Source organism: Myodes glareolus, chromosome 6 (assembly GCF_982192425.1).
Source record: "Myodes glareolus chromosome 6, mMyoGla1.1, whole genome shotgun sequence".
NCBI lineage: Eukaryota > Metazoa > Chordata > Mammalia > Rodentia > Cricetidae > Myodes > Myodes glareolus.
Genome location: NC_142031.1, coordinates 94,973,498 through 94,999,620, shown reverse-complemented (window position 1 = coordinate 94,999,620; position 26,123 = coordinate 94,973,498). Strand labels below are relative to the sequence as shown.

Here is a 26,123-nt window from a genome sequence, read left to right as displayed (position 1 = left end):
TAGTGCAAGACAAAGCACCAAGATAATTTTGTTGCCTTCTGTAATGTAAATGTAAAAAAGAACACAAAACATGCACTATATATGTAAATTACATATGCGTGTATATGCATATAAATTGTCATGCTTTGATTTGGAATGAACCCTGTTTTGTTTTTATTAGCAACATTGGAGCTCTTCTACATAATACTACATTTTATTAAAATAAATCAGACATATTCTAACTTTGTAAATAAGGAAAATATTACTGATCTTTTTTAAACTTCACCTATTATAAGGCTGTTGCTTTCCTGATTTGTTTTTTCTAAATATGTTACTTAATAGCTACCATTTTTAGCCTAACTGAACATAGCAAGAGAGTAAAACTGAACAGCAATATTGAAAATTCATTGAAAATATTATGGGGAACACTTGTAAATTTTCCTATAAGGTTTCTGGAATTGACTTAATGATCATTTTAAATGGCTATTTTTGGTTTTCCCCAATAACTCTGTTCCTAAGGCTTGGAGCCCTTCTGACCAAGATGGCTGCCATCCAAACAGGAGTAAAAGTCCATCCTGCATGAGCGTGAGGAAAGTGGGTTCAGGCAAGGGGTTTACCCAGTTCACGCGAACTGACACATGGGAATCAGCATTTAGTCTTTTCCTAGACTTGTGGTCTTTGTTGGGGTACCACCTGCTGTCCATACTCGTTTAGGGTTCAAGCCCAAAATCTGTCAAAGAGAGAATCAAGAAGTACAGTTCTAGAAGGATCTTTGGTGTTCTCCTTGGGAAATCTGCTTGGATAGTAGCATGAATTTGGAAGGTCTATTTGATTCTTTGCTTGTTTCATAAGAGGAAGGAAGGCAATAATTTTCCTGGTGGCATTTTATGAACACTTGCTTTAGAACTGCTTAGTATGTTATTGAAGCTCATGAGGGTCAACTTGACCCTGACAAAACTGATACATAGCAAACAATTGTGAAAAGAACTCATTAAATGTCCCCCATATCATGACCTACCAACTTCAACAGTGGGTACGTCTGTGTTAGATTCTTAGTCTTCCCCTCACTGATAAGTATTCTCTTTTGAGGTTTCTTTGAATAATTCAAAATGGTAGGGCTCTAAATGAAAACATTATGTTGACGATATGCTAAGTAATTGTGATAGCCATTGTTAGCTCTTTTGTGCAGTATGAAATAAAAACTATAATTGATAAATTACAACTGAACCATAGGCAATCATTCGAACTCTATAGCATTTGGTGGAAGAAATTATATTACCTTTCAGGTCCTGTCACAATATAACCATCAAGTATGTAAAGACAACTCAAATCTAATCAGGACATTGTTTATATTTTATCTTCTGAAAATAAGTAGATTTTATTCTTATGATTTGCATTCTTTTATATCATCCTGTCATAGAGAAAATGAGTCTGTTAGAATGTGCTTTCCTTCAGGGCCCATCTGAACTCAGACTTGCAGTCCTGCATCACAACTTTGCTAGAACTCACAGCTTCTTTCTGAGGTGTTTATTTGTCTCACTTAACTAGTTAGATTTTCAGGGATGAAAGGTTGTTTTATGGGCTCCAGGTTACCACGTTATTTTTCTATGTATCTTCTAATATGCACTGTTAAGAACTGACTTGGGGCATGGTTGATTCAAATAACTGTTGAAGGGTTAACTATTACATGTGGCCCCCGATCTCTGGTCCCATTTTTAGGAAAATTTCAATAATTTAAGTAGGTATTACAACTCTGTAAAGAATGATCTTGGTTGGCCAAAAAAAGGAGATATGGAAACTGTTCATGGCTAAATTTACAAGAATAAAGTAACTGGTTAGCGTAAAAAGAAATGGTTTTGACAGATTTATACTCTGGAGTATAGTAGAAACCTACCGAAATTCAGGACTCAAGTGCATGTTTATCTTAAAGTGGGAGAATCTGACCCTGAAGGTGGAATATGGGCTCATGGCAAGGGATATGTAAGGGACATATGCCCATGGTCTCTGTCCTGTCATGATTTCTACTTGACTGTCCGACCAATTCTCTTTCTTTCTACTCTTTAGATTCTGGTGTAGATCATCAGCCCAGAGAAGAAAAGAAGGAATGCTACTATAACCTCAATGATGCCAGTCTCTGTGATAATGTGCTGGCCCCCAATGTCACCAAACAAGAATGCTGCTGTACCTCAGGTGCCGGCTGGGGAGACAACTGTGAGATCTTCCCCTGCCCCGTCCAGGGGACAGGTGAGGTCTACTGACTGTTGTGTTCACACTGCCTGGTCACGTGGTGTTCTTAAATTCTACCTGTCATAGGATGCACTGCTACAGTCAGGCTCAGTAAGATGCTATGAAAGATAATTCAGTTTTATTTCATTAAAAAAAAAGAGCCATCTCATTGCTTATTTATTTTTGTGTGTGTATGTGTGAGCACATGCTCACTTACATGTGTAGGGTAATACGCCCATTGCTGTACTTGGAACCATGTTTCCTCTTCCATCACTTTCTGCCTAGTCTTCTGAGGTAGGGTCTCTCCCTCAACCTTGGAGTCAAGTTTTTGCAGCAAGACTGAAAGACAGCAAGTCCTAGTGATCCTCCTGCCTCTGTACCCTCCTTGGAGCTGAAGTCATTATATGGGTGCTGGGATCCAACTCTCATACTCCTGATTGAGGAGCATTCTTTTTTCTTTTAAACAACAATCTTATTTTACATACCAATTGCGATTCCCTCTCCCTCCTGTCCTCCTGCTCCCCTATTTTTCTCCTCTCCATCCCCCATCCACTCCTTGGAGAGGGTAAGGCCTCCCATGGGGAGTCAGCAAAGTCTGTCTTATCACTTGAGGCAGGACCAAGGCCTTACCCCTGTATCTAGGCTGAACAAGGTATCTCTCCATAGGAACTGGGCTCCAAAGAGCCAGTTCGTGCACTAGGGATAAATACTGATTCTATTGCTAGTGGCCCACAAACTGCCCAAGCCACGCAACTTTCACCCCCATTCAGAGGGCCTAGTTTGATCTTCCACAGGTTTCCCAGCTGTCAGGCCATGGTCAGTGAACTCCCACTAGCTCGAGTCAGCTGTTTCTGTGGGTTTCCCCATCATGGTCTTGACCCCTTTGCTCATAATATCGCTTGAGGAGGATTCTTACATGATGAGCCATCTCTCTACCTCTCCAGAGTCTTCTTATTTCATACTGATGAAAGCATTATCCACAAGTATAGCTTGTGTATTCAATCCAAACTTTAGCTGTACGGGCTCTTACTAAACCTTCAGAACACTAACCACCATAGTAATGCAAAAATAGCAGTCATGATATCAAATAAAACAAATGTAAAGTGGAACATATGGTAAGCTGTCAGGCATGGTGGTGCACACCCTTAATTCAAGTACTTGGGAGGCAGAGGCAGGCAGATCTCTGTGAGAGCAAGGTCAGCCTGGTCTGCCTAGAGAATCATAGACCAACCAGGACAATGTAGGAAGACCATGTGTGTGTGTGTGTGTGTGTGTGTGTGTTGTGTGTGTGTATGTATGAACCTCTGGAGCCATTGGACATCTTCTCACATAATCCATGACTTTGAGACCATGCTAGATTTATTGGTTGAGTGTTTAAAACTTTCTGAATCTGAGAAGACAAAACTGGATTAAAAACATGCATGCAAGGAAATGTTGATTCTTTGTTTCCCTTTTCAACTCATTGCTTTTTTTGTTTTGTTTTGTCTCTCTTAAAATCAGCTGAGTTCACGGAAATGTGCCCTAGAGGGAAAGGTTTTGTCCCCGTTGGAGAATCCTCTTACAGTGCTGGGGGCGAGAACTATAAAGGTCAGCATCGAGTGCATATGAGTTTGCAACATGGGTCAGCCGCTGGGATGGGAACCTGGCTTGGGTGATGCAGTGGTGGAATTCTGCTGGGCTGTGGAAACTGTTGGCCAAGCCCTTTATTCCACCCAGGAAGAAGGTCTCTATGGATGCTGGACAGAGCTCTGACTTGGGGTCAGAATACCAGCGGTTATGTGACCTTGAGAGGTCATGTAACCTTCTGAGTTTCCAGCTGTTCACCTCTGAAACAGAAATGTTTTCAGAATTACAATGAACTTTCAATGAAATAAGATACGCATAACTGCTTTCCACAAAAGGCCGTAGAAAGAATTCTTTCACCTAGATATACACTCTGGATTATATAAAGCATGAGCATGTAAGTTTGATTAGCATGGTGCCCTCTGCCATGTTTCGCTGTGAGGCTAAGAGTCTTGCTTTCTTTTTAAATAAGTTTCCTACTCTTCCTATTATATTTTGCTAATAGCCACAGATTCCTAATGAAGACTGGAAAATGGGAAAGCAAAAGCAACTGTTTTATATCTTCAGTGTTATTGTTGAATAATATAACCTGTTTATTCTGGTGAATATTTTATATATGAGCACTTCTTCATTAACTGAGTTTTGACAGTTCCATGTTAGAGATATTATTATGATATACTGTATATAAGGTGATTGTTTTCCATTATAGTTTAATATTGAACACTGGAAAATAGCTGGAAGAGAGACTATGAGAATGGTCTATTTATTATCCATCACTTTTGGAAAGCTAGTATTTGAATAATATGGACTCAGTATTTGGACAAGAAATTCCATTTGTGTTTTTAAAATACATCTGTGAGTTAGTCCAACAGGATTAGGAGGCTTGGTCTGCAGTATGTGTTGAATGGTTTTCAAGGTCATAAATATCACATGCTCTGTTTTTACAGAAATGTAGTTAAATTTCACTTCATGCTACGAACCTTGATTTTGCTCTTTTATATAAACTCGGTTCCTCCTCCTAACAGTGCTGCAAGTGAGGGAGGAAGACGGGATTCAGACCCTTACTGTCACGGGTTCTGTGCTTGGCTCGGTCACTTTCCGTTTATGTAAATTTGAACAGGTATTCCATGGCATTGACTGTTTTCAAAATGAGAGCTAGAAAACACGAGCTCCAAACTGCCTGAAGAGGCAGCCTCAGCATGTCCAGAATCCTTCCATAGATTATCTTATTTATCCTTCTTATTAGGCCTGGTACATCGGTGGACATCCAGTTCATCATAGAGGAAACCAAGAAGGTCAAGGGTTAATTCTCTGGTCTGCTAACTGCCTTTACAACTTACAATTCCATACATTTACCTTCCTCCCCATGCTCTGTCAAATAGTTCTTGGCAGTTTTGTACATCTCAGCTAGTAAATGGGGCCGCATACGCCCCAGATAGAAAGGCTCATTTCACGAAGGCTATGCTAGAACAGGTCCTGAGAGCCGCTATGGAATCCACAGACTGACTCACCAAGGGTGAGGTGACATCAGAACCATTTCTCATCATTTTTCCGCATCTGTCAATTGGGCCAAATTTTAAGAATTTTGTGTTCAATATTGCACGAATCTTTTGAACATAATAATATCTAATCTAAAACCAGATATTGTTTAGATTCTTCTTTATGGAAAAATAAAAATATTCTCCTATTTCTTTTGACATAGATGCCGATGAATGCCTGCTGTTTGGGGAGGAAATCTGCAAAAATGGTTACTGTTTGAATACTCAGCCCGGGTATGAATGCTACTGTAAGCAGGGGACATACTATGATCCCGTCAAATTGCAGTGTTTTGGTAAGCTTGAAGAGAATATGGTAAGGTATGCTAGGAAAATGCACAGGGGAAAAGAGTATGCCCTGTGATAAAAATGGTGTAACTGAATCTAAATTGTGTTGTTAAAAGATGAGTGTTTTGTGAATCTCTTTCTTGAACAAGGTTTGAGAAATGAAAACTTTCATCCTTGTATTTGCATGGGTGACAGACAAGGAGTTCATAGTCATTGTGGAATTACCATGTAGGTCACTGATAAGACCACAGAGTTCTGCTGGTCTGTAGACCCTCCTATTCGGTCAGGTCATTCATGCAAGCGAAGACAGTTTTAAATACTCACACAGACTTTAAGACTTCAGCGGGAAGCCATGTACTATAGGCAGCAAAGTGCAGCATAAGGAAATAATTTCAAAAGTATTATTTTTTTAAAAGGCCGTGTCCCATTCCACAGTATTTCCTTGCTATATTTAATAACAGCAGCAGCAGCAGGAATAGCAGCATTGATATCCACAGTGACTCTCTTTCTAGTCACAGGGTGTCCTTTGGATGACAATGTGTAGTTAATTCAAATGTAGTAGCTCTTGGAATCTGGATTGAATTTATCATCATGTTAACTTTGATAACTGTATGAAGCACAAATGATTGCTAATTTTCTCTGGTGATACTTTTTCCCTCTTAAGATATGGATGAATGTCAAGACCCTAACAGTTGTGTCGACGGCCAGTGTGTTAACACAGAGGGCTCCTACAACTGTTTTTGCACCCACCCCATGGTTCTGGACGCCTCTGAGAAAAGATGTGTGCAACCAACTGAATCAAATGGTATGTTTGGACATGAGATCCAAAGGTCTGTCCAGATAAATGCTCAAGGTTGTCATTTTAATTAAACTAAGAATTGCTCAAAAATAGGGGCATGAATTCCTTGGTTATCTTGAAGAAGTTAAGAGAGCCACCAAGAGAAATAATGAGATACATGTGGCTACTGTATAGATTTAATACTGTGTGTATATGTGTCTTAGTTAGGGTTTCTATTGCTGTGAAGAGACACCATGAGAAACGGCAACTCCTACAAAGGAAAGCATTTAATTGGGTGGCTTAACAGTCCAGAGAGTCAGTCCATTCTCATCATGGAGGGACATGGGGTGCAGGCAAACGGTGCTGGAGAAGGAGCTGAGAGTTTTACATCTTGTATGCAGGCAACAGAAGGTGATCTGTCTTACTGGACATGGCTTGAGCATATATGAAACCTCAAACCCCGCCTCCACAGTAACACACTTCTTCTTACCAGACCGTACCTGCTCCAGCAAAACCACATCTCCTAATAGTGTCACTCTCTTTGGGGGATATCTTCTTTCAAAGCACCACAGTATTAATTAAGTGAACAACAGGATATAGAGGGGCTGAGCACATGGAAGGACTACTCCACCTGAGGGTTCGTCACACTTCAACTTCAGAGGAAAATGTGAGGTCAGGAAAAATGATTGTGTTTGCCCAGGATGCAGGACACGGATAAGGCTAGACAGAGCAGAGTGTGAAATTCAACGAAGTGGAGGTCCCTGAAGTGCATGAATGGGAATCCCCGCTAATCTCTGAGGATGTGGCATGTCATTGATTATTGGTATGATCAATTGATAACTCGTGACATTTAGGAGATTCCTTCAGATGAAACGAAGGTAGAAAGTTGAGGACTGAACATTCTAGAGTGACGTGTTATTGGTCTAGGGTCTGAGCAGACGAAAACAGTGGGAAAGCGTGGGAAGAAGTGGTGGAAGTTGACAGGCTCAGAGGAGCAGGAAGCCCATCAAAGGATGGCGAGATAATGGGCACTTTACAGAGGGAGAGGACGGAGGCAAGCATTCAGTCAGGACACCACAAGCAGGCGGAATGTCAGCTGATGGCATGGAATTCCGCTGCAGATGACAGCGATGTGATCTGTGGAAAGAACAGGCAGGATGGAGACTATTCCTTGGAAATTGTTCATAGAAGTAGGAACGGAAACTTTGAAACTTGCTGGCCACCACCACAGTGTGGATGAAATAGGAATAATCCTGCAGTTGTCATGAACCCATGTCTTCTCTTTCAGAACAAATAGAAGAAACCAACGTCTACCAAGATCTGTGCTGGGAGCATCTGAGCGAGGAGTACGTGTGTAGCCGTCCTCTGGTGGGCAAGCAGACGACATACACAGAGTGCTGCTGTCTTTACGGGGAGGCATGGGGCATGCAATGTGCACTTTGTCCCATGAAGGACTCAGGTGAGCTGGTGTCCAGTTCGTGTTAGGGGTCTGTGTCACATTCTCCTCTTCTTCTGTGGAACTTGGTATTCTCTCATAAAGCCTTTCTCCTTGCATCTTATTTCATCATAGGTGGTGTGTGTGTGTGTGTGTGTGTGTGTGTTTGCACATGCACGTGTGTGTGGAAGAAGATACAGTCATATAAACATGTGCCTCCTGGTTTGCCTTCAAGCCAGACCAGACCAAATCAATGATTTTTTGAAACCATCATTCTGTTTCTCCCAAGAACACATAACCTGAAAGAAATATAATCTAACCATCTGAGGCATGATTTTTTTGTGTGTTTTCCTTTTTAGAGTTTATATCTTTAAATACTTCATTATTTTGTTCTTACCCAGTTTTTAACTAGAGAGGTGGAGAAAGCATTAGCGACTATAAAATATTAACGTAGGTAGAAGTTCAAGTTTGATGTCAAACTCCGTATGAGAGATACAGTTGGAGCATGCTAATCCAAAAATTCAAAAAGTTCAGATTATAGAACACTTCAGATTTGGGGATTAAAGAAGCTCAGTTAGCAAAGTCTGTCCAAAGGTCCCCAAGTCCAAAAATCTCCTTAGTTACATTTCCATTGCTGTGAAGAGACACCATGACTAAGGCAACTCTTATAAAAGAAAGCATTTAATTAGGGGCTTGCTTACAGTTTCAGAGGGTTAGTCCATGATCATCATGACAGGAACCAGACAGGCATGGTGCTTTAGTAGGAGCTGTGACCTTTATATCCTGATCTACAGGTGGCAGGGAGAGAGAGAGAGAGAGAGAGAGAGAGAGGAGTCAGAGCCTGGTATGGAGTTTTGAAACCTCAACCTCCACCCCCACTGACACACCTCCTCCAACAAGGCCACACCTCCTAATCCTTCCCAAACCAGTTCCACCAACTAGGAACCAAGCCTTCAAAAACAAGTTCCTGAGGGATCGTTTTCATTTAAACCACCGCAGCTCCAAGCCTTGAAATCTTTCTGGTCCCAGGCATTTCAAATAGGGCATGTTCAACTTGTTTTAAAAAACTTACTTATTAGGTAATCTCCCTTGCTGACAGCCCTGACTACCTGAGTTCAGTCCCTGACTCTGACATGATGGAAGGACAGAACAGACTCCCATCCATAAGCTGTCCTCTGACATTCGTGCATGTGATATGGCATGCATGCCTTCACACATATGATATGGCATGCATGCCTACTCACTTGCATGTAAATAAATAAGTGCCAAATTTTAAGAAAGGAATAGACAGAGAAAGAAAGAATAGAAGAAACAGGGAGTATTTGAGTAAATCTATTTTTTTTTCCAAGTTCTGGATATGACCATCAGTTGTTCCGCCTCCTGGTGTTAGAGGATATGGCGGGGTGGGGGGTAACTGTGCTGTCTGACTGGCTGTTTGGTGGCTGCTGGTTTGTGTGGTTATTTTTTTGTCCTTTGCTGACCACCAAAGCCACTTCTTGTTTTAAAGGAAGGTACTGGAAAGTGTTTGGTATATCATTTTCTCAAATGGACTTGTTAAGGCTAGAAAATCAGCATGCTGGAGTAAGATGAAGAAGTTCATAACCAGCACATATTCCCAGAAGAGCCGGGAGGGTAGGGATTGCTGCAAGAAGGGAAGAGCATTAATTTTAGAGTAATTCAATTATTAGAATATTTCTTTCAACCTTCTTCATAAGTGTAGCATCCCTGCTTAGAAATAACTTGAAATCAGTGTAGCATGAACAAGAAAATAATCTGAATGAGCCACAAAAATGCAAATACCTAACATAATAGATGGAAATGATAGCAGCTCAGATCTGGGAAGGCTGGGTCCAGGGGCTGGGTCTGCCACACTGCCCAGGGCAGTAGCCTTCCGTTGATGCGCTCACGTCTCTAGTTCACTGGGTGGTGTTGAGGGTAGGCGAGCTTGTAAGTAGAGGTCACCAGTGCCTCAGGCCCAGGAGACAGATGGCACTGGAAGACAAGAATGAAATCAGTAGGGAGGTGAATTCAGCCAGGCCTGGGTCTCCTTACTGTGCTTCAGCTCCTCCATCTCCTTGTTCTTATGCGGTGTTTTTCATCATGATCATGATCATCAGCATCATCATCATAACAATAATACATAACTCTGAATACAAGCAAAGATGTTGTATTTCCCTCAACCTGCCTGGTCACATTTGTATTCCACTCCTTGAAGATGTTCACTCTTGACAGTTGGGCTTTGAGCCCCGTAGGCTTTTTGCTATGCATCCATTTATTATAGATTGTGTTAGTCATTGATATATCTGTAGTGTAATTTTGAAAGCTGAACTCAATACCACCTGTCTGCTCATTGCTTTGTTGTTGTGGTGGTATATGTCAACACCAATGGCATTTAAAATGGCCACAAGCCATGCTCTGTACATTTTAACACCATCTCTTTTAAGTGCGCCTTATGATTGGGGGTGTTTTAGAACCTGTTCTGTCTCCACAGCCTGGTTCAATTAGCCACATCACATTCTGGCCATTGCAATTGTTCCTTCACAGCCATTTTGGGCCCCAATCCTCACTTTCCCATTGTAAACAATGCTGCAGTGAAGGTCGATGTGTGTACCTATAGGACTGCCAGTGAGAAAGCTCCCACAATTATAGCACCAGGCTGGAAAGCACGCTCACTTCTAACTGACTCTTATTATTTCAACCAATGCAAAGTTGGGGAAATTATACCTAGGGCTGGAGTCGCCATTCTACCGGCAATACTCTGTCTTTAAAGTCATTCTTGGTCTTTAGAGAATGCTTTTGGTGTTGAGAAAAGAATCTTGGGTGATACACAAAGTCCATTCCTGAGCCACACACCCCGACCCTTTAGAATTGTTTCTACCCTGTGGGTAAATATATATTTTATATGCATTTCCCTTGTTTCTAAGAATTTGATAAGTTTTCCTATGCTTACGGGTGAATTGTGCTGCTATTGGGTTTGTGTCTTCTTGCTTTTTTGTAGGTGTTGTATGCATAATTTGTTTACAGCTCTGGCCTTTGGTTTATGCTGTGATTGTGGTCATGGGTGCTTTTCAGGAAGGGTTTGTGTAGAGCCACGTTTTATTCTGTCTCCAGCTTGATCTTGTGATACTGTGTTTACTGCCTATGACTGACAAGCCAAGCACCTTAGATAATCATACCAATTGACTGGGTTTTCAAAAGAGATTTTCAAATCAGGGCTGGAGAGATGCCTCAGTGGTTGAGAGAACACCTTTGACCTTCCAGGGAACTTGAGTTAGGTTTTCAGCACCCATGTCAGGTGGCTCACAACCACGTGTAACTCTTGTTCTAGAAGACCTGATACCCTCTTCTGGTCTCTGCAGGCACCTTCACATATGGTATACACGCATACATACATACATATATACATACACACATACATATAAACATGCCCATATATATATATATAGTCAAATCAAATGCATTTTCTAATGTAATAAAAATCAAAGGTCCTTATAAAATATATGGTTTCCTAACACCTGAACATGAATTGGGGATCAACCAATGCAGAAATAATTGTTGTCATTATATAAGTTTCTGTTCTACACTGCTGCTTTATGAATGTCAAGAGCAAGCCAGTGAGCTAGAAGTCTCATCTGAACTCCAGCCCTGATTCCGAGGTTGTTGGGATGATAGGGTTTCTGCATTCTGACAAACCCTGAGGCCTGGGCCTCCACGGTGGGCCCAATAGCTAGTGAGATCCAGGGTTACCAAGAGGCCTCTGAGTCTGTTCAAGCCTGCTTCACAATGAGAGTCCCTTGTTTTTCAGAGGAACCAGAGAATGTGCGAGTTTTAAAATGGGATGCTCATAATTCTGTCCCTGAGCCTCTTAAAGGCATTGTTTCTGCATCTCTCGACAATTGAGAAGGACAACCTTGTCCTTTGTTAATTCAAACACTGGAGTAGTCCCAGCCAGCCAGACACAGAACCTTCCAGTTTCTGCAGGAGGGCCTCACTGTTTGGGGGAATGATCCGTTGCTGATGGAAACAGTGCTGGGGGATTTGGGGAATAAATTGCAGTGCCTGTCGTCAGCTTCGAGCATTAAAGTGCAGTGTAAAGTACAGCTTTGGCTCAGAACAGGGCTTCACACTTCTGGTCCAATAGGTCACAGGCATTAATTCTTGCTAGAGCAGCAAGTCTGGGAATCCTGGCAGGTGGAGGCTGTAGGAGCGGCCCATTCCGTGCGGTTCTCTGAAGCTGTCTGGTGTGTTGGTACCACATGTGGGCGAAGTGAGTGGAGGGTGAAGGATTATGCTTGGAGGAACTCACACGAGGAAAGCTATGCCTTTGTGCCGTTTCGTTCACTTTGGGGGCCACTCTGGATGTTATGTCAGCCCTCAGCTAGTTAAAGGGGCCAAACGGCAGGCTCGTTTACAAGGACGTATCAGATTGTGGTGAAGTGAAGGATGTGACGGTGTGGTGGGCGCGTGCTGACCCCGGAAGCCTCTCTGGCCCTGTCCCCACTGCTGCCACCTCTTCCTCCCCCTCTGCTGCCATTTAGTCTTAGAATGTCAGTAACCGAACTTACTTGGGAGGACCCCCAAATACGAACTGTTTATCACCACGTGGAGTGAGACTGTGAAAGGCAAGGCTGTTAAGAACACCAATTTGAAACCCAAATAAACCACGGTGCCCATATTTCAGAAGAGAGAGAGAGAGAGAGAGAGAGAGAGAGAGAGAGAGAGAGAGCACAGACATGGGAAATTTTCATGCCACGCTAGAAGGAAATCGTAGTTATCAGAATGTGGGATCTTTGATTAGACATTTCCTGCTTGGTTTTCATGGGTCTCTGACTCAGACATTGTTGAAAGGTAGCATTTCTTCAGTCTTAGCTGCCCAACTACGGCCTCCTTCTGGAAGAGGAGATGCCTCTGAGGCAAAGAAAGGGAGCTTACACTGTCACGCCCCGTTCAATGGGAGGAGTCAGGCCCAAGCTTTGATTCTGTTGGAACTGGCTTATCTTTTCCCAAGTCCTCCCTCTCCAAGAACTCAAAGTGCATTTGAAATAAACAGTATTATTTTTTTATTAAAAAAAAAAGCATGAAAGTAAGAGTGAAGAATGAAAGCTGTAACCTTTCGTGTTGTCGTGTGGTGTACAGGCGCAAGCAAAGGTACATACATGGCTTAGAAGCCAGCAGTGAGTGTAGTGAACCACGTGACGGCGCCATCTGCCTAGTCCCCCAGGTACACTGGCGGCAAGGTGGGTCACGTATATTCAACTGACTAATGACTTAAAGCCAATAATTCTTGACCAAGTAAAGTGTAAACTTAATTTTTGGAAAACATATTTATGAATTATTATACATATATATTGTATTGTTATCAAATGGAGAAAAATCTTCCTCTAAAAGACAATTAGACATGTTTGAACCCTAGATTCTACCGTACCCAGGAGAATATTTGCAATTATACTATTTAAGGAATTTTACTCCCGGTAAAGAAATTGCTCAGAGAGCCAGGTACTAAGTTAACTGAACATAAGATCTTGAGAGAGTCCTTGCTTAAAACTCCACATTTCAGGAGCTTGTCTCATGGGGTAACTGCTGTGTTGGGAGAGTGCCCCCTGTTGGTAGTCTGTTGTACTACAACATGCAAGCCCCTCTGAGGCACTCTTGAAAGCTCAGGTACTGGACAGAACAGCATTTGCTTTTGTTTCTCTTAATGTCCCAGTGGGAAGACTAGCGGCCCAAAAGAAATACATTTCAATTATAAATCAATACCGATCAACAAATAGAAGTGTTGCCTTTCTGTATAACAACGAAGCAATCTGGAGACGCACATGTGTATCTACACCCGAGTCACTGAGTCTAGTCTGGGGAGCTTGTCTGTAGGCGTGCTTGAGTGATGATGATAAACAAAGCACAACTGCTTTGTAATAAGGGGAAACGGAATCAGCCGAGCCCAGAGTTGACTGATGAGTAGTTGTGCTACATCTCTACAGTGGGAAAGACTACGCAAGCTCCCTAAATGAAGCAGAGCTACAGATCTTCATGAAGAACACTGTCTAAGCCATATTTCAAACTTTTGTTACATTTACTGATCATGTGTGCGTGTGTGTATGTGCATGTGTGTGTGCATGTGTGTGTGCGTGTGTGCACATGCACGTGTGTGCATGTGTGTACGCTCGCATATGTGTACACGTGTGTGCTGTGCACACGTGTGTGCATGTGTGTATGCTCGCATGTGTGCGTACGTGTGTGTGCACTCACGTGTGTGCATGTGTGCATGTGTGTACGTGTGTGTACGCTCATGTGTGTGCACACGTGTGTGTGCGTGTGTGTGTACACGTGTGTGTGCATCAATGTGCCAGTCTGTGTATGGAGGTCAGAGAACAACTAGAGGGGGTCAGTTTTCTCCTTTCTATCACATCTTTCCTGGGTCATCAGGCTCGCAAGAAAACATCTTTACCTACTGAGCCATCTTGCCCGCTGTAAGCCATAGTGTATATAAAGATGCAGAACAACATGGTAAACTGTCCTTTGCATAATAAATGAAAAGGAAGAACATGGGTAGCTGTGTTGATGGCTTCTGATGTATCTATCACCTTTTCACTACTGGAATTTACTTTTACTATACATATTGTAATATACACATGGTTTTTACTATTTAAATATTATAATACATACGGATATATATATATATATTAATTTTATTTTAAATAAATAGAAATGTCTACCTGAGACCTGAACTCAGAAGACAGGGACTAGGTACGGTTGTCACCTGTTTCCCCATGTAAGTTTGAAATGAATGATTGATACATAGCACAGAGCCATGCGATGTGAACACATGAGGGTCCTAGTCAGTGTTACACTCCCTAAACAAAACGTTTGTATAAGTTATTGAGTTATATGAGTTATTCATATGCCTCTTAATGCTAGCAAGAATGATTGCTATTGCATATAAGTTATGTACCGCTTGTGGGTGACAAGAAGAGAGGTAATTTTTCTGAGATGAAATTGAAATTTTGTGTCATTTTCCTGGCTTCACTTTTAAATTAAGTTTAAACTTTGTATTTAAATTTAAATCATACATTTCTTCCTTCATCTTGTTATTTATGAAACACATACTCTATGGTAGGCCGAAAGCTTTGTGACAAATTCACAATTTCTGTTTGGAATGTAAGATGCAATTGTGAAACTGGGGTGTTTTAGTCCCAAATATTCTCCTAAATATACATGTGGTATGTTAACTATGCCAAAGTGTTATAAATATCCTAATTGCTAATCTAGCACAATGCTTTTATATAGTTTTACCCGGCTAAAATAACTAATAATCTGCCTTAGACGTGACTGAGCCAGTGATTTCCACATCCACACACCTCCCACCCTCCCAACGTCTTCAGTGTAAGACGTTGCATAAGAGCTTTGAGGTGTGAAGGAAGACAGACATTTGACTCCCAGACGACGCTTAAAAAAATACTGTGACTGGGCACTGGTTGCAAAATGCCTTTCAGCATTCACGGCGTAAAGGCTTTTCCAAAAAATATGTTCCCAGAGGATGTTAATAACAGCTTTGGAACATCCTACATGGGAAGCGCAGCAGAGGGCCGCCGCCATTACTCAGGCGACTCAGAATCTGCTCTGGCCTGGCGATTGTTCTTCTCATTGCACTGGAAGAATTCCTCCGATTCGCCTTTAGATGAAATTGGAATCTCTCTGCGAACTGATAATCATCAATCCTGCCTTAGTGTGAAAGCATTTGTCCTTTTGATCCCAGATTCTGATCACTATGATTCAAGAAAAGTAGCGACAAACGGAATAGAATGGACATTGGCTAAACTAGACAGATATCCCAGGCCTTCCAAACTGTGTGGTCGCCATGCCTGTAGACAGGATGTAGGTGGCAAGTTGGAAGTATTCCAAGAAGGCAAGTGGTCCAGTTCTTTGGGGCTGAATTTTTGTGCCCATGAATTTTATATGCCATGTGGAATAGGCTGGCCTGCAGCTTATATACTGTTTCTCTCCGAAGAGATTGCCGCATTTACTTAGAAAACTTCCTCTCACTCCTCCACAAAAGCAAAATAGTTTTCTCTCTACAAAGCAATGGTTGTGAAACAACATTCAATAGTGAATTATGTTCATACCTCTGTTTGGCACTGTTAGTTCCCGCCTGTGTGGAATGGCAGTATCAGCACCTGCCTCAAGGGGGCGCTCAGTCATTAGATGTGATACTGCATGGGTAGTTGGATAGTACCACAAGTGTCAAGTGATTATCATTAAATCCCCGTCCAGAAAATAGATTGAGCTCATGCCAGTTCTACCCGGTTGCCTCGCTGGGCGTGGCTGAGTGACTCTGGGGGGGGGGAGATGAGCATCAGAAATAGTGCCAGATGCAAGGTGGTGTAAGAACTGTTCAGGGTGCCAGTGTTTAGAAACTAGCATGTCCTCAATAGCACTGCACATTGGTGAAGAAGCTTTTCATACGTTCCGCAGGCTCCAAAACTACTGTGAAAGATATGTGAGGTATGAGGGAGGCTTTGTGCCTGGAGAGAACCGTCTAAGGTTGCTGTTCACTAGCTTTCTCTCAGGTACTGAAAGGGCAGCCCACCTCTCTTAATAATTTTAACATTTGTGGGTGTTGTCGCATGCTTTTAGTCTCGGCACTTGGGAGGCAGAGGCAGATGGATTTCTGTGAGTTCAAGGCCAGCCTGGTCTTCGGAGCAAGTTTCAAGACAGCCAAGGCTACACGAAGGAAAACCAACCAACCAATCAATCACTCAATCAGTCAATCGGTCAATCAAATCATCTTAACATTTGAACAGCCTTATTAATATCAGAATGCAAGCTTAAATACAGAAGCTGAGGGTGTAGCTCAGATGGTAGAGAGCTTGTCTGCCAAGCACAAGGCCCTGTGTTTAATCCCTGGCACTACGTAAACCCAGCATGTTGGTGCATTCTTGTGATCTGAAAACTAGGCTGTAAAAGCAAGAGGACCTGAAGTTCAAAGTCATCCTCATCCTACATGAACAGTTCAGGGCAGGCCAGACAGTGGTGGTGCACGTCTTTAATCCCAGCACTCCGAAGGCAGAGGCAGGAGGATCTCTGTGAGGTTGGGCCAGCCTGGTCTACAGTGCAAGTTCCAGGACAGGCTCCATAGCTACACAGAGAAACCCTGTCTCAGAAAAAAAAAATGGTTCAAGGCAGCCTGGTCTAGAGATCCTGTTTCAGAAACAAAGAGGTAATTTCAATTTCTAAATATATTTAAATACCATTTATCCACTTATTCAAATTCTTTTAGTTCTCATTCAACCTAAGGCCCTAATTCTAAAAGCAATACATTTCAAACTGAAATCACAAAGTGTGTCTGTGAGACACTCTTACATGATTTTTTTAAACACAGTAGACATTCATAGTATCCAGCAGCAGGAAGGAGCGCTTCCCTCTAAATAAAGCCTTAGTACAGGCCTTATTAACTGTATTGTCTGAAGAATTGCCATTTTAGGCAACCCAAGGTTACTGGGTAGAGAAACTCAAGGTTGACTCAGGCGGTTTGAAGGACCAAGAGCCAAGGGATGAGGCAAGCGTGCTCTCCCAGTCACGGGTCCTTGCTGTCTCCATGTAAATAGGATCATGTGGCTGTCTTGTGTGCTGATGCTTATAATCAGTAGCTTCCACTGAGACAAACTCTATCCAGCTGCTTATGGTCCCCTGGGAACAAGGTCTCAACGGGAAAAGGGCCTGATGAATAGGAGCAAATGACAATGGGGCCAGGTACAAATGGGGATGGTAGGTACGAGGGAGATGCTGGAAGCAGCCTCCAGTGTGGGGTTTGAAAACTGCTCTGGTGGTTGCATTAGGAGTAGAGAAGGAAGTCCCACTGGGTTATGGTCTTGTTGCAGTCATTTATTGAGAGCATGGCAGTAGAGAAATAAATATGGTTTGCCTAAGAGTAAGGATTGTCTAAAACGAGCAGATCCTGATAGAGCAAGGGCAGGCCAAATTGCGGAAGCCAGAGCACTGGAAATGTGGACCAATAAGCTGTGCTCTGAGCCTAGTTTCCTGGAGTGTCGATGGCCAGCTGGTCCCTGAGAAGCCAGCTAGAGAAGCCCCTCATTGTTGCTAGGCTCAGAGTGCCCCCCGAATGCTGAATAAGAATTGGTTGAAGTCGCTGGCCCAGTGTCCCCAATCAAAATCCCAGATCACTGTGCGAGAGTTTGGTCAGCAGAAGGTCACAGGCCACGGTGACGTGAGCGCTTATAAAACTTGAATATTTGGATGGCTAGATTTGGTGGGTGGGTGGGGCGGCCATTTAATCCATGCTTCCTTTCCCTGGGGCTACACTGCTTGCAGTGCCAGCAAAACATTGGCTACACTCATTAGTCCTAAGCATTCAAGGGTGGGAGCCCCGCTGATGTCATATCCGAATCTAAGCTAGCAAGCCGATATAGGGAAATAAAGGCATGGAGATGAAATAAGCCAATCACAGAGTCCAGCAATTGGTTCAAGATCTGGTTGATCTCAAAAGTAACCACTTCGGCTGCCTCAGCTTTCCATGTTGAAATTCGAGATGATAAGTCCAGGTTTCTACAAGTTCACTGCCAACTTGGGCTGAGAGGTTCATTCTGAGTAGATTTGGCTTTCGAACATTTTATATACAAGTTGATGGATTTTCTTTCTTCCTTCTTTTCTCTTTCCTTTCTTTCTTCCTTCATTTCTTCCTTTCTTTCTCTTTCATCATGGCGCCCATTGAGATTTGCTCTAAAAATGACTAGGAGAATCCCACAGCCCCAGGCGAACTGGTCTTTGGGTTTTCACCAGAGATACGGTTGCATTTATTTTTAGCTCTTCTTACCAAACCTGTTGTAAACGACTATGGTCAGAGAGAGAGCTGCTAGCCACTGGCTTTTAAATGGTAACCTTTGGCTATCGCAGGCCAGCCTTGATAGATGACAGCAGGGGAAGGTTCATCTACTCTCCTTTCTGCAACAGACGGATTGCGTCCCTTGTAACTGAGGCAAGGAGGCTAGTAAAAGCTTAAAGAGCAGTTAGAGATTGGGTATGGGGTTGAGGTGGGACTCTGCTAGAACTCTTGCCTAGTGTGCTGGAGGTCCTGATTTGAGTCCCCAAACTACAGTTTTTAAAAACTAAACCTCACGTTCAGATGAAATTGCAGAGGATCGAGCCTAGGGAAGTAATTTTGTTCACCACCAATAGCCAATCTTTTATAAAAGGAGCAACTTTTAAGAAATAAATGGAGCTTGGTAAGGAGGATTCCTGACACGTTGGTTCCTTTGTGATGTTCGTCCCTGAGCCTCGAGTCTTAGGAACCAGCAGAGGGGTTGAGCAATTGTGTCGGCTGCACGGGGCTCATCTTTACAAGATGCCATTCACTTGGTAACCTATGAGTCCCTAACAGGGATGGGAGAGGAAGTCACTGCCAGTATGAACCCTGTTAGGATTGTAACGGATTGTAAATAGTCCTGGGGTTAGAGGAGAGTCGCTTTAGAGTGAGGTAAAGTAGCAACATACAAAGAAATTATAAAACAGAATCCGAGATCTTAAAGTGAGTCCAGGTTCTTACAAAGCAATGATGTCTTGTTTTCTGTAATTGAATGGAATACATCTTCACAAATAATGATGTAACCACTTAGTGTTAAGTAACAGTATGTAAGTCAGTCAGAACTTGTTCTTATTTTTAAATATACATTTAGTTTCTCTTTCTAAATAATTTTTATTGCTTTATCAGGAAAAGCAAAGCAAATGGACTCCGTACGGATGATATTTGTTTCTCGTAAAGTGTTGGCTTTTTAGATTGCCACTTCCAAGAGCAAGAAAGGGAAAATGACATGTCTTACCCATCCTCACAGAGAAAGAAACAAGAGGAATGTATTGAAACCCCTCCCACTCCTTTACATTGTTAAGCCTTGTCTCTTATCTCCCAACAGAGGTAACCCCACTTTTTGTCTCTTTTGAGACTGCCTGAAAGTAAACCAGAGTGGTGTCTTTCCAAAGCCCTGATGACTAAGAAGTGGGAGAAGCCTTCCATTAAGTTCTCTATAAGAAATTCCTGCCAGAGGTCACTGTTCTCGGGCTTCCCTGTGTGGCTTAGCTTAATGCTATTACAAGAACATAAACATTTGAATCTGAGTTTTAGAACACAAAGGGGACCTCCATTCTTGAAAAAGTTATTTATTTAGCAGTAGTATTTTATTTGTAACCAACAGTCTTTTCTGTCAGCTAGTCTAGTTAGCTAGCAGTCACTGGGAGTGACTGCATTAGAAGGCTGACCTTGGGTGACCTTAGGTGAAGGCTGGGGTGGGCAGGCTTGATTGGTGTACGGGCTGTGAGTTTCCTCAAAGCGCTGTGGCTTACAGGAGTCCCGTGGAATAGAAACCCTGCCAAGACTTTGGACTTCATTACTTCCCTGTCCTCGACAAGTACAATTTAATTGAACATTAAGCAATTTGATCTCTTTCACCTAATAAATCGAGCAAATTCAATAAACATAAATCCTGCTAATGATAGAGCTGACCCTGGCGGAGCTGAGCTCACCGGCGTTCACGGTTAGGACTCTCTGTGGAGTTTGCACCACAGATGCTTGTAGCCGAACAAAGCGCTTACCTGATGCTCGTGGTCTGGGGAGTCCACGGAGCAATTTTCCTAGGGTGTCAGAAAAGAGCAGCTGCGGGCAGAACATGGCTTGGCGGATAGAGCACAGGCAAAGCCCTCTGCTGGCCTTAGGCCTGATGTGCTAGAAACTGTGGTGTTCTGGTCAGAAACAAAGGAGTCCTAATTACAGTTTTTCCTTAGGTGGTTCTGAGATCTCAGAGAAACTCTACACAGAAGATGCTTTGTGTGGCTTCACCTGAGCGCCAGGGCACGTGGCTGCACATTTTCTTTTTCCACATACTCTCTGCAGTAGACAGGGTGTGCGTCCTGTGGTGTTAACTCATTGCCTCCGTGTTTGTCTGGTTGTTTAGTTGGTTTGGTTGATTTTGGTGCAGAGCCCAGGGTGGCTTTGAACTCTTGATCCTCTTGCCTTTGCCTCTAGAGGGCTGGGATTATAGGCCTCTTCCTTCACACCCGAGTCAGAGGCTGTTTCCTGTCTGTGGTACCTGCCCCTCAGAGTTAGCCTTTCTCTTCTTTATTTGCTGGTCACAGGATGAAGTGTAAGGTTTCCCATTTTCCTTCTCCCTCTCCTAAATGCCACCCTACCCATGTGGTTCTCACCCAGTTCAAGCTACCCTAAGGCTCTCGTTGTATAGATGAAAGAAGCAACGAGTGAATCACTTGGATATAGCAAAAACAGAGTGGCCCAAGTCTTGTTCTATAGAAGGTGGAACTGAAATTCAAAGAAGCAGGTCCAGACAAGCAGCTATGAAGAAAGGGAATCCAAATGTATTGAGCCTGTGGACTCTAGTTTTTTTATTCAGTGTGTGTGTGTGTGTGTGTGTGTGTGTGTGTGTTCACTGTAGTATCTGTGTGCAGGTGTGGTTGTTATGGTGTGTGCTATTCTGTGTTTGCGTATGCATGTGTAGGGGGAGGTGAATGGGTGTTTCCGCTGTATCTGTGTGTGGATGTGGTTATTATGGTTTGTGTGATTCTGTGTTTGCACGTGCATGTGTGGGTGTGTCCGCTGTATCTGTGTTTGGGTGTGATTGTTTTGGTGTGTGCAATTCTGTGTTTACATGTACGTGTGTGTATGTGTGTGTGTGTGGTGTGGTGTGTATAATTTCCTATCACAGTTTCATGCTTTTTAACTTCCTGGAAGCAGGCTAGCTCCCTGCTCATCTCTGGGCAAGCATTTATTCTCTGAAAAAGACAGACATACAATGCAGTACAGTTCTTGCCCCTACCCACTAAGTCCTTTCTGTCCCCTTCCTTCACCAGCACAGCACGGAAGAGTCTAAAGTGATCTGTAGAAGAAAAGTTAAAGCCTTTGCCATTTCAGTTAAGGGAAAGTTTCCATGGCACTGTGGGCTAAGCAGCCGCTGTGGGAAATGCCCGCTTCCCTCCTCTCGCTCCTAAACATCATCATTGATTAATAATGCCTTTTTAAACCTGTAGGAAAAAAACACCTGGCAGAGAAATCGGAATGAAATGTGACCCCTCACTTCCTCCAGAAGACCTGGGCCTTGCTCTTCTCACATAGACACAGTTTAAATTTCATTGCTCAAAACGCTCAGTCCCAGCATGTGGAAACCCAAATCCGGCCTCTGCTTTCTTTCTAAAAGCTGGCTTTAGTCTGCCTCGGACAAGGGAAACTGTACCTCCTGGTTTCTCGGATGCCAGAGTGGCACTGTGACATGTGACTGTGCAGAGCAGCCCCACAGATGTGTCTGTCATCAGGAATGGGGCTTCCCTGCCAGGGTGCGGTAATATGCTTCCCATTGCTTCTGACAGCAGGGGTTCCAGACCCACAGGCTCCAGGGGAGTACTTTAAAAAAAATTATTTTTTCATTTAAGTGGAAATCAAAACAGTACCATCTGCCGCGTGAATCTATCGTGCCAGGAAAATTACTGTGACCAATGGCCTGGATCTGTTCAGACCACTTAGTGGCGGTGTCCCATGCCACCTACCCCATGTGTCCCTTCCATAGCTTTGATCTAGAGCTGAGCATTTGTGCCCAGGGAGGGGAGAGCCGTTGAGGTGTTAATATTTCCATTTGCCATTCATTTCACATTTTTCTTTGGCTAAATCCCCAGATGGAAACCTTCGGCGGGGTTGTGAGGGCTCAGAAAGGAGGGCCCTCGGAATCTGCTAAGGGAATCAACTGTCGCTCTGCACTTAGCACCTGACACTAGATGATTAATTGTTGCTGGTGTGCATGAGAAGAGGACGTTTTGGAAAGCAGAGACGTTAAGGACAGAGTTTGCTGTGCTTGCGCCCAGAGCGAGCTGCAAGGAGAGGAGCCGAGCTTCTCCTGGCTTCTCCTGGGAAGCTGTCAGGGCTCTGCTATTGGTCTCTGTACTGCAGCTGGCCCTGATTCACCCATGTTCCCTAATCTAGACCCTGGAAGTGACTCAGACCTAGGACTGACCACACCTCCAAGCTAGAGTATCCCCTCTCCACCCCCTCGGGGCTTGGGATGCTCATGGGCCAGAACATGCTAGAGATTTGCCTATACTCTGATCCCAAAGATGACCTCTTACCCATGCCTCATTGTAACGTTCTGAACTAGCTCTCATGTACCTGATCTATAACTGCAATGCAGCCAGGATGTTGCATGGTGAGATCGGCCACTCTAATATAAAGTTCTATTGTTCGTAATCTGTCACATGTAAACACATTTGCCAAGGCAATCACCCAACACAGGACAGGGTTAGAGAGTGTTCATGAACGTTTTTTCTCTACCCAGTTTCCTCCACCTATATTAAATTCTTCAAATCACCTCAAAAGGGAGGCAACAAATGCCTGGAATTTGCTCTTCCATCCTCCTAATTTACTGCAGCCCTTTTTGCCCATAGATCGCCCTCGGTTCAGACATTCAGATTTCTGTGTCGCTTCCAATTGTCTCCTTGAATTGCTAGCTGTTTCCAGACCTTCCATACAGGCTTCTGGATTTCTCTTAAGAGAAAGAAAAAAAAAAAGAATAACTTCCATATTCTTGGAGCACCAAACTTTATGAGCAAATTTGTAACACTATCTCACTTTTCATATGCGACTAACATATGAAGGTAAGAAGATAAGAATTACCTCTCTCGAGGGGCTGGAGAAATGGCTCCGAGGTTAAGAGCACTGGCTGCTCTTCCAGAGGACCCAGGTTCAATTCCCAGCACCACATACAGTGGCTCACAGCCACCTGTAACTCCTGCTCCAGGGAATCTGATATCCTCTTCCGACCTCTATAGGGACTAGGCACATATAGAACAAGCAGACATGCAGGTAAAGGATTCATACAATTTGTGTGACAGATATAGAAACTGAGGCTTGCCCAAAATTGCTAAATAGGAAAGTAAGTGGCACAATGAACATTCCAGCTCTGGCTTCTGCCTCCAAAGCCCATGATCTTTCCATTCTCACTTTGCCTTTGACCCTGGCCAAGAACCAGAGAGGGGCATGATAAGAGGGCGGGAGAGATGGCATACATGGATTAGGCATAGACCTGTCCTCGTTCCCTGTCCTGTGTTGATCAGAGGTGCAAATCTTCCGCTAAAAGACAGAACATGCGACCCAGAAGTAATGTTTTGATATCTGACCAAAACTGTCTTGAAGCTTAGCATGTATCTTATCCTAGACTGCCGAGTGGCCATGTGTGGCAGGAGAAGGGAAGAGAAGACCAGGCAGGTCTCAAGACTACCGATCCCTATCTCTTTCCAGCCTGGGTCAAGTCTGGAAGCTTCTCTAGGAAACTCTTAGCTGTGTCTGGCCACAGTTTAACTTCTCTTGTCTGTCCTTAAAATTAATCCAAAATATTTTTTCCCATAACCTAATTTGTGTACATCTGTGTAGCTGTTGTTCAAGTGCAGCCCTTCCAGGCCGCTGGTTTTAGACACTGTCTGTCCTTCATTTTGAATCCCACCTGAGGTCTCTCCTTTGACCCTGAGAGGGGCGAACACTTGCAACAGTCAGTCACCTCATTGCCTTGGTGGAAGAGAGCCCAGGAGTGAAGCCAAGCAGCACCGGCCAGGCCTCTCTGTGTCACTTGACATCCTTGGACCTCAAGTCTCAGCGAGGCTCCCTAACAGCTGACAGATGTCTCAGGGGAGAGCTCTCAGCCATCTCTGGATTATGTCTTCCAAACTGAGTATATGGGATTCATTTTTACTATCCACCCTTGATCACACTATGGCTTGGTTATAAAATGTTGAAAGACATTTCCTCTTCGAGAGGTACAGCAAATATATATAAACTTTTAAAAGAATCAGGAGGGATGACCTCAGTTCTTAAAATTTGTAAATATTTGAACAATTCTACTCTCAAAGGGAAGGCCCCGGTGCCTTTTCAAACGTTCAGTAGAGCTGACGGCAGTTGTGTTCTCTTTGAAGCTGGGTTTTTGTTTGTTTGTTTGTTTTGTTGTTGCTGTTGCTGTTACCATTGTTGTTTGAGTCAGGAGTCTTATTCCTGGCTCTCTTATTTCCTTAAAGAAATCAACATTTCATCTCATAGCATGGCTCATGCAAAATGTTGGGAACATCTGGGGTCTGGATGTTGTTTCTGGAATATTTGTGCAAGAGGCGAGGAGTTGGGGCAGTGGGACTCCTTCCCTGCACCCTCCCATGGCACGGTGGGTTCGGAGGCTTTACTGTTCCCTGATGCTCAGTGTGAGGTTTGACTCTTCACCCTCCATACAGGGCTGGAAGCAAGCTTTTACAGGTCACACCAGGTATTTCCTTAGAGCTAGACATTTAAAGAGAGGGGGAAGAATGACTGTGTGTAAGAGACAGCATACGTTCATGGAGGTCAGAGGACAACTCGTAAGACTCTGTGCTTCTCTTCCTCCATGTGGGTCCCAGAAGTGAACTTAGGTCCTCAGGCTTGGTGGCAAGCACCTGTAGTAACTGAGCCTTCTTGCCGGACTCAGTGTTTTTCTTTAATTGTGTATAGGAGGAAGCAAACTAGAAGTCTTCCGGGAAGTGTTGCCTTGGGTGTCTGTGGCGAGGTTGTCAGTCGAGTCCCAGAGCCTAGTACCTGGCTGCCCCTAGGTAGCATCCTGGCAGAGTAGTTGACCTCTAGGAAACTCAGACTTTTCACCAACTGCTAGTTTTTATATTTGGAAAATGCATTTTCTGTAATTCATGCGTTCAGCACATGAAACACTTCTCTCCAGATTTTCCGAACAACCGCTATTAAGTGTAGGAAAGAGCCTGACATCATGGCATGCCTTTAAATCGCAGGAGCCCCCTGGGAGTGGAGAACCGAGATTCCATGGCTTGGCTGGGGAGTGGAGGTTAGGAAGCCAACCATTCTGGGCTGGTCCAGTTTGGAATGGGGATATGACTACGGGAAATGGCAGCTGGAGGCAAACAGTCACTAGGGCCCAGTGTTCCAGAAAAGCTGCAGGAGACTGCACTTGAAGAAAGCTCTGTACCCTGCTTACTGGCTTGAGGTCCAGGGCAGCTGGGCACCGGCTGAGATGTGACCTCTCCGTGCTTTTGTGTCTACATCAGTAAAATTTGGAGGACAACAAAATCTGTCAGAGTGGCAAATGCTCTGGTGAACTGGGTGTTAATAAATGCGTGCAGCGGCACATGACGGAGCAAGCAATGTGCAATCGGGTGTTTCTTCTTGCTATGCTCACCCTCGCTGTGATGTCCATCCTGTTGTAATCATACTCATAGGGCCTGGAATTACACAGTGTCTGACAGTCAGAGGAACAACTGGTCAAGCTGAGACTTCGTG

The 26,123-nt window shown here is 43.5% G+C and overlaps 1 protein-coding gene across 10 annotated transcripts in view; it reads left to right on the top strand.

The window, feature by feature from the left end:
- Ltbp1 (latent transforming growth factor beta binding protein 1) overlaps positions 1-26,123 on the top strand; it is a 386,955-nt gene that overhangs the window by 354,301 nt on the left and 6,531 nt on the right. For all 10 annotated transcript variants that reach the window (XM_085691031.2, XM_048416147.3, XM_048416146.3 and 7 more), the window contains 5 exons: positions 2,044-2,223; positions 3,706-3,792; positions 5,471-5,599; positions 6,256-6,396; positions 7,658-7,828. In XM_085691031.2, coding sequence (XP_085547157.2) covers positions 2,044-2,223; positions 3,706-3,792; positions 5,471-5,599; positions 6,256-6,396; positions 7,658-7,828 — 708 coding nt within the window. The remainder of the gene's footprint in view (positions 1-2,043; positions 2,224-3,705; positions 3,793-5,470; positions 5,600-6,255; positions 6,397-7,657; positions 7,829-26,123) is intronic.